Source organism: Pyrus communis, chromosome 17, assembly GCF_041283825.1.
Source record: "Pyrus communis isolate YQ-2024b chromosome 17, ASM4128382v1, whole genome shotgun sequence".
Taxonomy (NCBI): domain Eukaryota; kingdom Viridiplantae; phylum Streptophyta; class Magnoliopsida; order Rosales; family Rosaceae; genus Pyrus; species Pyrus communis.
Window position 1 is genome coordinate 18,452,802 of NC_142581.1, and position 12,879 is coordinate 18,465,680.

General features: G+C 35.0%; 1 protein-coding gene across 3 annotated transcripts; it reads right to left on the reverse strand.

Annotated features, from left to right (window-relative positions):
- Positions 1-6: 6 nt before the first annotated feature.
- On the reverse strand, positions 7-3,608 carry LOC137707617 (F-box/LRR-repeat protein At2g42730). 3 transcript variants are annotated; one of them, XM_088689116.1, is made up of 5 exons: positions 3,455-3,608; positions 1,594-2,998; positions 1,333-1,506; positions 931-1,144; positions 7-590 (listed from the first exon to the last, which is right to left on the reverse strand). In XM_088689116.1, the coding sequence occupies exons 2-5, from the start codon at positions 2,971-2,973 to the stop codon at positions 556-558; spliced, it is 1,803 nt and encodes a 600-aa protein (XP_088545242.1). In that variant the 5' UTR covers positions 2,974-2,998; positions 3,455-3,608; the 3' UTR covers positions 7-555. The 3 variants fall into 3 exon arrangements, with proteins under 3 accessions (XP_088545242.1, XP_088545241.1, XP_068302628.1); XM_088689115.1 differs by having other exon boundaries at positions 7-599; XM_068446527.2 differs by lacking the exon at positions 7-590 and having other exon boundaries at positions 796-1,144.
- Positions 3,609-12,879: the final 9,271 nt, after the last annotated feature.

Consider the following 12,879-nt stretch of genomic DNA (forward strand, 5'->3'; position numbering starts at 1 on the left):
TAGAGATTAAAGATGAAAAGCATAAAATAATATTTCAAAGACATTAAATGTGTTGCTTTTTGTGTAAAAAGTCACACACAACATTAGATAAAGTAAGAAGGTTCAAATGCAAATGTTAGTGCAAGGGTTGCTAGCATTTCTCTTGTTCTACATTTTGGAATTGTAGATATCTCGGTATATTGTGAATGTGATCCTGTGGTGCTAAGTGTAGAACTTTTTCCGATTCCTATCCCTCTCTTCTCCACTTTCTGATTGTAGGCATCTGGGCTAAGTAATTCCTTGACAAAAGTAACATTCAAACAGAATAATCCCCTTTACACAAACCCTATCACCGCTTGTATACAACCACGGAGAGTTGTTTACCGTGAGGTTACAAAATAGGGTTACGTAGCTCAGCAAATCCCAATCGTCAAAATTGACGGTATACCTTGAATCCTCCTCTAGGAGCTAAAAATCATCCTAGTGTTGCACTGTTTCATAAGAACGAAAACCCCGGCTTCTTGTTCAAAAGTTCTAGTACGGGATACAAGCTTGTAACTCAAGGAGGTAAAAGAATCATTTACAAGATCCTACTTTCGTATCTCCCTCCCCTAGGATTGCTTGTATAACAAGAAAACAATGTTAGCTCTCGAATCAATCAATAATAAAACACTCCAAATATTCAACACTAACATAACCAGAGTTGCAAGTGTGCTTTTGTAGTTTTGGAAATCTCCACCTCTATTTATGGGAAGATAGCTCAAAAATAACTAAACTAAATGAAAAACTTTAAAGGATGACCGCACTCGTATAATCTCCCCAGAAAAATAATCTTCAAATTGGATTCCAAAATGAATCAATTCATTGTCACACAAAAGTAAACTTAAAGCTGAAATATAAGTTTTGATATTTAAAAGTTAAAATGTAAACCTTAGCGGGATGCCTCCTTACCATCTTTGTCAGATTTCCATTTCAATCTAAAACAAGTGATCTCATTAACCCTTGGATGTGACTTCAACCAAGCCATCCATGGAGCAACGTGTTTGGTCGCTTTCAAGTTCACCATCCTGGCGTCCTTTAAGAAGTGTCTCCAACACTTATTGGTTGAATTCATACTTGTGCAGCAGGTTGGATCCTCCTTTCTGGTAATCTTCTCACGTACCAACTGTAGTTCAAGTAAAAACAACGGCCGAGAAAACAAAATGTCACTTTATTCTTTGATGGCTCAATCTCACTCTACATGGTGGACTTAATTGAAGGATCCATGATCCGAAAAAGAATCCACAGTATGCAAATTGCGGTTAATGTAATAGGTTAGCAATTAGCAAAATGGATGCAAGGAAACTACCATACCTTGAGGAATTCACTGCTGGAAGACGACACTATAGATAGGGTCTCCAGCTGCCGTTTCTGCAATGAACTATCTAATAGTTCTTCGGTACCCACTGATGATTGGATTAATTCAAATTTGAGACCACAGTTTGGAGGAAGTGAAATTTTTCTAATATTTTCGTGGATGATGACATTCTGGATTGGACAATGAAAGCATGTAAGATAAGATAAATTAAGAGAAGCAGAAATGAGTTACAATTGTTAATAACAAAAGGAAATTACCTTATTGGTGTAAACAACCAGTTTAAAGGCTCTATGATCCAACTTTCCAAGAAATTCTCGCATCTTAAGAAACCATTCAGGCTCAGATATGAAGTTTCTTACTGCTGCAAATGAAAGCTTGGCCTCCTTCAAACTTACAGGATTCAGAAAAGAAAAGGGCATTTCATCACCTTCATACTCAAATGAAAGAAGATTAGGAGTATCAATTTCAACATCCGCTAGTTTCTTGCAACCTCTTAATACTAGACTTTTCAGCCGATGGCTTGCAATTCTTATATTTTTCAAGTTGAGGCATTTATGTAGATCCAGTTTCTCCAGGAGAGGAAACTTAAAGAACCGATCACGAAATTGGTTGTCTGTCATTCTACTGTCCTCTAATGTCAGTCTTTTAAGAGACTCACATGCAGCCAACTTAATTTTGCAGGACATGTATTTCTTCCCGCAAAACCAAAATGTTTCAAGACTTGGAGCTTTGATTTCAATCATCGCTAGTCCATGGCAGTAGTGTACTTCAACCCTATAAAGTTTAAGGAGACTTGAAATCTGCAGATTATTTAACCCCGAGCAAAGTATGAGTCTCAAATCGTTAATTAGAGGGCAGCTGGTAATGAGATTTATAATTATTGATTCATCAAAATGGATTTTTCGCAGATACAGCTTTTGCAGATTAGGAAGCTTTATATTACTGGAAGTATCCACTCTACAGCCTTCTAGCCTTAATCCAGTTATGGTTTCCGAAGCAAAGACATTCCTAGGCACCATGTAGCGACCGCATATTTTCTTGTGAGCATGGAAACCAATCTCTTTTGTTTTATTTTCAGCTGCAAGTCTAATCCATTTTTCAATACGATGAGGCATATCTTGATCAAACGAGTTCACATGCAGCACAAGCTTATATATACCCAAATTACGGTCAAAGTGGCTCTGGAGAGATTTGTCAACAAACTCCTTAAACATCGCATTGCATTTCCTCTTATCTTTAACTCCCTCTGGTTTTTGAAACTTCCGCTGATCGAATGCCAAAACAGAGAAAGAGGTCCACAAGTCCCTCCACCTCTTTGACAAGGTACTGGTTCGAGCGGCATCTTTTGTACTACGAAGGAGAGACAGGATGAGATGGATCACAGTTTCGGGCAAGTGCGAGATATAATCCACGCACTCAACTCTTATCTCCACACCATTCAAATTTACGGTCCCTTTCGTTTGTTTAAGCTTAACATTCTTGTCAATCATGCTTAATTCTCCTCTCTTTCTTTTTCTTTCAATTCCAGATGCTTCTGTACACAAATCAATACCTAACGCGCCAGAGACGCTTTCCCTTTTCCTCCTCTTCCTATCACGAGGTACTCCTAAATTTTTATGCAGGGCTCTCTTCAACATTATCTATCAACTACTTGAAAGGGACCTGATTGAAAATTATTTATCTGTTATCATCAAATATTTTATCTCCTTCAAAAAAAAAAAAAAAAAAAAAAAAAAAAAAAATTCCAATTTCCACAAAAAAAACTCAAAACACAAAGACATACATAGAACATGATTAAATTACTCAGCAAATAAAACCCAGATTAAGTTACAAGAAAAAAAAATTAGGGTTCTTTCAAGAAAAACAAGCGACAAGAAAACAATTTCCACAAAAAAAATCAAACCACAAACACATACATAGAACATGATTAAGTTATCAGCAAATAAAAACCCAGATTAAATTACAAGATAAACAAAAATTAGGGTTCTTTTCAGAAAACAAGCATCAATCTTGGACCTGGAAATTGGATAGAAAAACAGATGATCGCCGTCGAATACCAATTGAATTTGAGCAAGGAAGATAAATTGAAAGGAATAAGAATTGTGAGGATGGAAATACCTGGTCCGGCGGTCTCCCCAAGAATAATCTGTACGAGAGTCGGAGTGTGGGTTAGGGTTTATACGGTCCTGCATCAGCAATTCAACCGGCATGGTGTACTGCTCGACTTCTCATCCGCTCTCAATTACGTTTCCACCTGTTTATCTTTATAGTTCAGGGATTTTTTTTTTTTTTTTTTTTTTTTTTTTTTTTAATTCACTCTTATGGAAAATTTTGGGAACGGCCCATTATTAATAGCCCACAACGAGTTTTGTACCTATTTTATTTTAGGATTAAATACCTAAAACTCTTTCCAACTTTTTAGTGTCAGTCCAAATTAGTTTTAACATTTTTAAACATTCTAAACTAGTACCAAACTTATTAAAAATGTCACATCCGTTGAGCCTTAATTACTTTTTCTTTTTCTTTGTTTTTTCAAACATGGATTATATTCAAACCCAAACTCGATGTACCATGGACAATATTAATATTAGTTGCCTCAAAATCTAAATTTGAAACATAAATTATATAAAATGAAACCCAATGATCAAATAGGTATTGAATTGAATTGAAAATTAACCCAAATTGAATTGCATGAGGAGGGCAATCTCTTAACGGAGAAGAGGGTTAAGAATTCAAATATGGTTTTAATGAATTGTTTCTACTCATGTGATTTCCTTATTTGCCGATTCTCGGCTCGTAAATCTTTCAGTTCTTCTTTGCAGGCGATGAAGATGGTGGTCATCACATCATGGCAATTCACACCATTTCAGCAAAGTCCATGACTTTCTTCTTGATGTTGGCGGCTTGAGTTGTAGGGTGGAGTTGGTGGACTTGCATTAGGTTTGGAGGTGATAGCATGATGCAAATGGTGGTAACCGTTGGTTGGTGGAGGCTATGCTTCCATGACCTTCTATGGATTTTGGAGACAAAGTAAGCCTAGTTAATGTAACAAATTTTTAACTGAGGCTTAAGAGATGTGACATATCCAATAGGTGGCATACTTATTTGGAATGTTAAAAAAGGTTGAGACCAATTTAGAATGACACTAAAAGGTTGAGGGGTTTTAAGTATTTAATCCTTTATTTTATGGAAATTTTTTTGCAAATTTTTTTTCCTACTTTTACACACTTTTGTTTATATTTAATATTTGGTAATAATGAATTAAAGAAAATTAAGATAAAAAATATGCAGTGTGTAAAAAAACAATAGTGTGGGGAAATCCATTCCCAGCATATATGGGCAAGGGCTACAATTTTGAAACCCAACCATGCCTCGACCCATAGAAGTCTTTAGGTTTGAAATGGTTTGCCCCAAACTTGTTTTGAGCCTAAAGTTTTAGGGGCGAATTGAGTCAGACAAACTCATTATTGACCATTATTCTTAACTTCGATTTCTCTTCCCAATATTGTTTGTACATACATACATACACACATACATACATACATGCATACGTACATACATACATATATATATATATATTGAAAATAGAATTTATTATTGACTTTTGAAAACTTACAATTGACTGATAAAATTTACTGAAAGAACTTGATGATGGTGCTCGTAAGCATCCTTCTTCTTTTCTAGAATGAGAGTGCAATATTTGATTTCTTTGAATACAATGTGAACTCAAAGAAAATTTGAACTGGAGAAAAGAGATGGAAATTAACTTGTTTTCTTTGCCTCAGAGACTTCCTCTTATAGACTTGGAGAAAAGAGATGGAAATTACCATTTTATGGACTCACTCTATTTCTGACTAACTAGTTTTGTAAAATGTAATTTTGCTCATAGTTTAAAAGTATTTTTAATATAACTTGTAGAAATTTTATTAAAAATTCATTTTCATTGCACTTTCTATTGATAATTATGATTATATTTAGAAAGCAAAAAATACAATGAAAACAAATTTTAGAAGAAATCACTCATATCTAAGTGGACATAAGGGAATAGGATAAAGCCCAAACCACACCATAGACAAAGGGGCAAACGACCCAGATTATATTCAACCCATAATTTGCAAGACATTCAACATCTATAGTTGCAAGGTCATGAAGAACCCGTTTGGGGGCCAGCTAGGATAGGTTATGACCAATTAAAATGGCTACAAATCTTAATCCTTGTTGGATGAAACAAAGTGTAACATGGACTGGATTCCGGATCTTGTACTTGTGTCCAAAATAGCAACGGCTATGTACCCGACCAAAGACATGGGTTATGAGTCTTGCAAGCCTCTTTTTGCGAATGTGAAGATGTAATCTTTCCCTTTCTTTTTTTCCTACTTTCTTCTTTGCTATGGTTCCTTACCTTATCTTCTTTTCCACTTTGTCTTCATGAAATACTAATGGATCTTTGTAATTCACATAAAACCCGAATCAATCTCAACCCAATAACCACCACAACATTTTGGTTGGCATCGGACTTTGCACCTCATTCTCACTAGAGAATTGAATTTTTTTGTCGCCACCAAACCCTAACCAAAACTAGGCAACACCAGCTAATCTAAAATCAAATTTGTAGGTTTGAAAGGGCCATGGATTATGGGTCGCAAGCAGGGTCTTGGGTGGATCGTCGGAGAATGACGTCATGGGCGAGTAACGAGGTGGGTGTTGAGTACGTCGTCGTAACAGCGTCATGAGCGACATGACGGTGTTGAGTGTGGGTCGTGAGAAAAATTGCCACTTTTACAAAGCAAAAATAGCAAAAAACTAAAAGTCGACCCGGATCCGACATGGCTGATAGTTTTAAATCCAAGCCCTATCTGATTGAGTCAATCTACACCAGACAATGGACAAAAAACCCAACCTATCAAATCTAATCCTAACCTAACAAGTCCAGAATAATTCATGTTATCCTGTCTAGCCCCCCAAACGTGCTTGAAAAATCTAAATCATAAGTTTAAGGGAGAGTGTTCAAATAAGATTTTAAATGATTTTGAAGGAGTTATAAATCTATAGAAATTCATTAATTTTGAGAGAGTTTTTGAGACTTCACATAGGTTTCAGTGAATTCTGTTTGGAATTTAATGGGGTTTGTGAGTCTTTATTATAGGCTTTACTGTGCTTGCATGTATTCTCATGAACTTTTAATGCCTTATTTAATGGGCATTTCACTAGTTTTAAAATTTTGAAATAATGGTAGGCCATCATGTGTGATGTTGGTGGTGGCAGTGATAGAGGTGGTGATGGAAGTAGCGGTGGGGATGATCGTGACAAGGAAGGGTGGCAGTGAGGACAATGGTAGTTTCAGTGGTGATGGCGATGATGGTAGGGTGATGGTGAAGATGGTGCTGGAAGTGGTGGTGGTGATGGTGGTAGTGATAGTGGCAAGTTGTGTCATGGTGGTAGGGTAGTGACGGCTGTGACAAGGTGGTGATGGGGACAATGGTTGTTTTAGTGGCTATGGCGGTGAAAGTGGTAAGGTAATGGCATCAACCGTGATGAAGGCAATTGTGGTGGTTGTGGTGGTGGCGACATGATGGGCGTGAAAGTGGGATGGCATGGTAGTGGGAATGGTGGGTGGTGGGGGAAGATACTAGTGATAGTAAAGATGGTGTGATTATCCCATAAGAAAGGGAAAAATAAAATCCATCAAAATCTTGAAAGGAAGGCATAATTTGTCATGGCCTAAAATACACTACAAATTAACTAAAATGTACCAAAATCTTTCACTTTTTGAAGTACTTTAAAAACTTTCATAATAAAAAAGTACTAAAAAAATCTACCAAATTAATTGATTGCACCTATACTTTTATAGATTTCTTTAGCATCATTATTGAATACACTAGAAAAAATATTTGGACTTTACTATGCGGATTGAATGTATTAGTTGAAACAAGCATAAATAATTTTCACATAAAGTAAACGAAATTGGCGGCATGAACGGAATGATATCCTGAAATGTTGCTTAGTAAATTCAACAAGATCATGAATGAACATAGGAGTCTTCAAATAATATAAGCAACATATGGTTGATTGGGGCTAGTAAGATCAGCAGTTTAGTTTTTATATAGATTCAATTCAGCTAATGTGAAAAGGCATTGTACAACTAATTATAAAAGTCATGATCGCAAAACATACTCTGTTTCCATAAGAAACAAAAGCAGCATGTAGTTTACATATATTTTGTATGTGCAATCAACATGGCAAAATACATATCCTACAAGCTATGTACCTGTTTCAGTAGTTAACAAAAAAATATAAAAAGTTTTATGTTCAAGTCCCAACAGCTATTACAAATGTTTAAACCAAAATATATGCAGATTCCCTTGCACCAGTTGATCATGAAGACTTTGGCAGTTTATTTCTTTTAAGAGTGGACATCATTCGCACTACAACAAAAAACATAAACCATAATTTAATAACTGTCGTTATAATGGGTGCTATTTAGGCGTGTGAGCGAAAAACAAACTGTAATTTCCCTATCTTTCATTTTTTTAGTCTGAAATCTGCTTTTGTGCGTGGCTATCAATGTTTTGTCTGTTGGTTCAATTTTGGGGACAACCAATTTGGTGAATTATCCAGTAATTATGACAAAATTCGTTGTCTCTGCTTATTCCCTACGAGCCTTTTTGCCATGAATCAAGGTACAAAGGTTAGAGAGATACGTGATAAACACGAAAAAAAAGTGCTAAACAGTGATGTGAAAAGATTATTCAAGCCTTTTTTATGAGTAGCAAAACATATTCATTATACCCAAGAGAGGCAAGTATATCAAGATTTACACATAAGAACATTAATTGAGAGGAAAATTTCACCTGTTAGATTAGTTCGGTTGATTAGGGAACAACACTCTCTTCGAACTCTTACTAGACGTAACTTAGTGGGGTTGCTAATTTAATCGTTGCAAGGGCGTCAATGGGGTAAGGGTTGCTTCACCCATAATCCGTTTTCCTGTGGTGGCAGCAGGTGTCTGTGGTTCAATTGAGGTAATTATTGAGTTTAAGGGTGCCTGGTCTTCAAGCAGTCCATGACCTATGAAGTTCGTTTCCAAAGTCATTGTTTTGATTTCCAAAATGGACTTGAAATTTTTTTTTTTTTTTTTTTTGCCAACCAATTTTTTATTAGATTTGACGATACTCCTTGGTTAAATCGAATCCAACAATCGTTGCATGGCATGCGAAACTTGCACTCTGTTATAAAATTGCATGATTTTCAAATCATTAGAGACATTTAAGCATCATCTCGCAAACATGAAAGTATAAACAGACAAATAAACAAACCATAGGGCGTTTTTTATGAGCAGCAAAACATATTCATTATACCCAAGAGAGGCAAGTATATCAAGATTTACACATAAGAACATTAATTGAGAGGAAAATTTCACCTATTAGATTAGTCCCGTTGATTAGGGAACAACACTCTCTTCGAACTCTTACTGGACGTAACTTACTTGGGTTGCTGATTTAATCGTTGCAAGGGCGTCAATGGGGTAAGGGTTGCTTTACCCATAATATGTTTTCCTGTGGTGGCAACAGGTGTCTATGGTTCGATTAAGGCAATTATTGGGTTTGAGGGTGCCTAGTCTTCAAGCAGTCCATGACCTATGAAGTTCATTTCCAAAGTCATTGTTTTGATTTCCAAAATGGGCTTGAAATTTTTTTTTTTTTTTTTGCCAACCAATTTTTTTTCAAATTTGACGGTACCACCAAAAGATCTTCATACTCGTCGTCTATACCAGACTGTGGCAAGAAACACCAAGTAGCTTTTTGGCTTGCTTTCCTATCATCAAGAAGTAGAGTTGGTTCGTTCATTTTGAACCTATGCAAGAGAAGATGATACTATGTTAGTCAGTTAAGTAATCCACAGTTGCAAGGAACACCATATTTATCGGAAAAAGTTATAAATGATGTAAAAGAACATTACCATGGTTTAGGTAATTTTTTTATGAAACCATGCTCATGGCACTCAAACGACCCAGATGCTTTCTTGACAGCTTTATGGTAAGACGGGCACGACTTATATCACCATCCCTTGGTTAAATCGAATCCAACAATCGTTGCATGGCATACGAAACTTGCACTCTGTTATAAAATCACATGATTTTCAAATCATTAGAGACATTTAAGCATCATCTCGGAAACATGAAAGTATAAGCAGACAAATAAACAAACCATAGGGCATTTTGCTAGCGCAACACAATACGCAACAACAAATAAGAGGCATTTTGCCAATTAATACTGACAATTAAGCAAGATGCAGCACAAAAATTCAATTAAAAAAATGATTTTTGTTAATAGGTTGACAAAAACGGACTAACCTTGTTCAATGCAGGGTTAAGCAAAAACAATTGTCAATTGTTTTTAACTCAGAATCAACATTGATAGCACACCCCATAAACATGTCAGCTGAGGTGGGTAGGATTTGAACTTGTGATTTTAGATGCTCAAACTTGTTTTGCGCATATTTAAGGTGAGATTTATTGAAAAAATATAAATGCATAAAATATTAAAGAAGGATTGTTGATTTACGGCTGTTTGTATTCGCAAAGCTATGCAATGTCAGGATTGAAAAAACAAACGGTTGATCATGTGCTTTCAAGAACATGTTTTCCAATAAATAAAACATAACAATCAACAAACTGAAATTTGAAGTAACTAAATAAAGTGTGTTGGGTTATAACCTTGGTTTTGTTTGACTTTAAGGGTAGTCAAAGCAACGAAGATGGGTGGCAAAAGTGATTGTATTGCACTGTTCTCAAAACTCGTTGCAATTTATGTCCATAAGGTGACCTTTACTTCTTCTCCTTTGTAATTAATAGGTAGAGTGATCGTTTTCTATATGTCATATATATAATGTTACATGTGCAAATTGCAATAAGAATTTAATACAAGCATAACTTACTTGATATTTTGGAGCTTAAGATTTCTTTCCTTCGTAATTCTTGTGCTCTAGATAGTGACCTCTTCAGTCGGTTGTATAGCCGTCAAGCAACTAAATACATCTACAGACGATATTTAGCAACCAGAATGAGGATAGACTAAAGTCAACAAAAAACTTAAAATCATATCTCAGATTTTACAACAGCACTTAAACCCAAATTTGTTACCTGTAAGCTCGGCATTCCTATCAACTCTTTTATAAAGCTGATCAAACTCAATTTAATTAAACCGCTGCATTGGGATCTCTTGGCTTGTTTTGTCAACAAGAACGATTGTGGTTTTCTTGTTCAATTCAACTATGGCAGCATGATGGACAACCTTGCTTGATGTCTTGTTGCGAACAACATGAAATCTGTTAATTTTGTATGTGAAGCCAACTTTCAGATGGTCCAAATAAAATTGGAGCCGCATCCCTTTTCAGAAGGAGAAAAACAAAATTAGACTGAATATTAAATCTGTGTTAACACAGATGGTTTAAGAATCACGTTAATGGCACGTAAAACGCAGTTCCAATTACAAAGATAACATTTAAGATCATATGTAAGACAACAATGGAGATTGTTTTCAGAATCAAACTGTCAGCAATTGAGGCAATTTTGTAAAAACATATTACTAATTAAATCAGGTCGACATTGATTAAACATTAACTGATGAAATATTATTTAAAATTTTAAATGGAAAACAAACTCAAGTGAACTTCAAAAAAAAAAGAAAAACAAAAAAAAACAAAAACAAAATAAGAAAACAAGTTGATAATTCATACTTAGTTTTGTTTGTATAACTCTAAATTCTTCCTTAAATAGAACATAAATTGATATTTCTAGTGAAAATCAAAGAGAGTAAAAGTGTCCATATCGAAAACTTTGAATCTTATCTTTTTAAAAACAAAATTTATTCTAAGTTATGCCATTATATCGGGAAAATGAAATTTTCATTTCTTTTCCATTTGCATGAAATTGTTAACCCAGCATAAAAACAAATTTCATAGTAGTTTGTTAATTGAATCTAGGAAAAAAATTAACTAGACAAATGTTAATTATGTGCAGGCAAAATAAAATTGGCCAAGGAAAAGCACAGAGTAGTTTGTTTATGAATTTTAGAATATATGTGATCACAAAAGTTTTCTGTGCTAACAACACGGTGTGCGCATCTGGAGATATAAAAATGCTGGTATCTAATGATAAGTAAAAGGTCTAAAATTCTCTCCTATTTATTAACGTACACACAATTGAGACTTGTAGCGTTTAGAGACATAAAAATGCTAGTAGCCTCGTAAAACAAACTGACATTGACTCCATCAATCTAGAGAACTGAAGAATTTGAAGCAAATTAAATTCAAAATTGAATAAGCTCATTCATCAAAGAAAAGATTGAGTCATATTTAGAACAATAAACAAAGAGATAGAAAAATAACTCAAAAGCATAAATAGAAACCAAGATACCTTTATGTAAATGTTTCAGAATATCTATATGAATTATGTTTTTTGTATAACCATAAGGCATCTCACTATCGTGAGTAATGACAATTATGAGACCCTTTTTTTGAGGTGACCTTGGATAGCGCAACATATAGTTGCCCATGAGAAAAAAATAGTATATGATAGAAACAACCCAACAAATTTCAAGGATTGTCTTTGGCTTTTTTTTATTGTCATTGCATAGCAAATTACGAGAGGAAATTGTTGCCTTTGCAGAGTAAATGGATATTTATGTTGAGATGATTCAGTAATTATTCTTGGGATATAAACTTTTTCACCAATGTTGCTCCCCGTTATGATCTTTGCTTCCACAATTCCATCGCTTAATTGCATCACAACCAACCGTGTTCTGTTACACAACATTAATTTAAATTTCTAATCAACATCACGGGGGTACCAACTTTTAAAGCCAACTTGGGGTCCGGCAAACAAGCTAACTCAAGTTGGTTCAGAAATTCCATTGAATAAAAAACATCTAAATTTTCAGAATTTTCTGTTGAAGAAGACATCGGATCAAAACTGAGATACATACAACTTTCCCCGGGAACTATACCCAACATAAAATTGTTTGTTTCAACCACTGTATCATTTCGTGATGTCACAACACCTTTTTCTTCCAAATATGACACATCTCATAATTTGTTTCGAAATTTGTATACACAACTAAATTCATGGCTTTGATGGGATCTTCATCATAACTAATGAGAAATTGCTCAGCCCAAGAGCTTTCTTCATTAGCTGAAGATATAGATTTGGCAGCATCACAGTTTCCAAGTTCCAATATTCAACTTGCAAAATCAGCCAGCTCTCATTTTTCCCGTTCGTTCAAACCTATTATCGAAAGTCTCATGTTTTGCTTAAGAAAGAATACAGTTAAATAAGGCCAAAGGTATGAACTTGTCGATGAAGCTTCAACAATGTCAACCATACTTCCGTTCAGAACAACATGAAGAATTTTCCTAAAATCACCTCCGAAAAGAATTGGTTTATCACCAAATGGCAAATGGGCAAAACCTACTTTTGACCCTTTAAGAACATAACAAATGGACCTATCTGGAGTTTCAAAATATCGTTTATGATTCATTAGGCC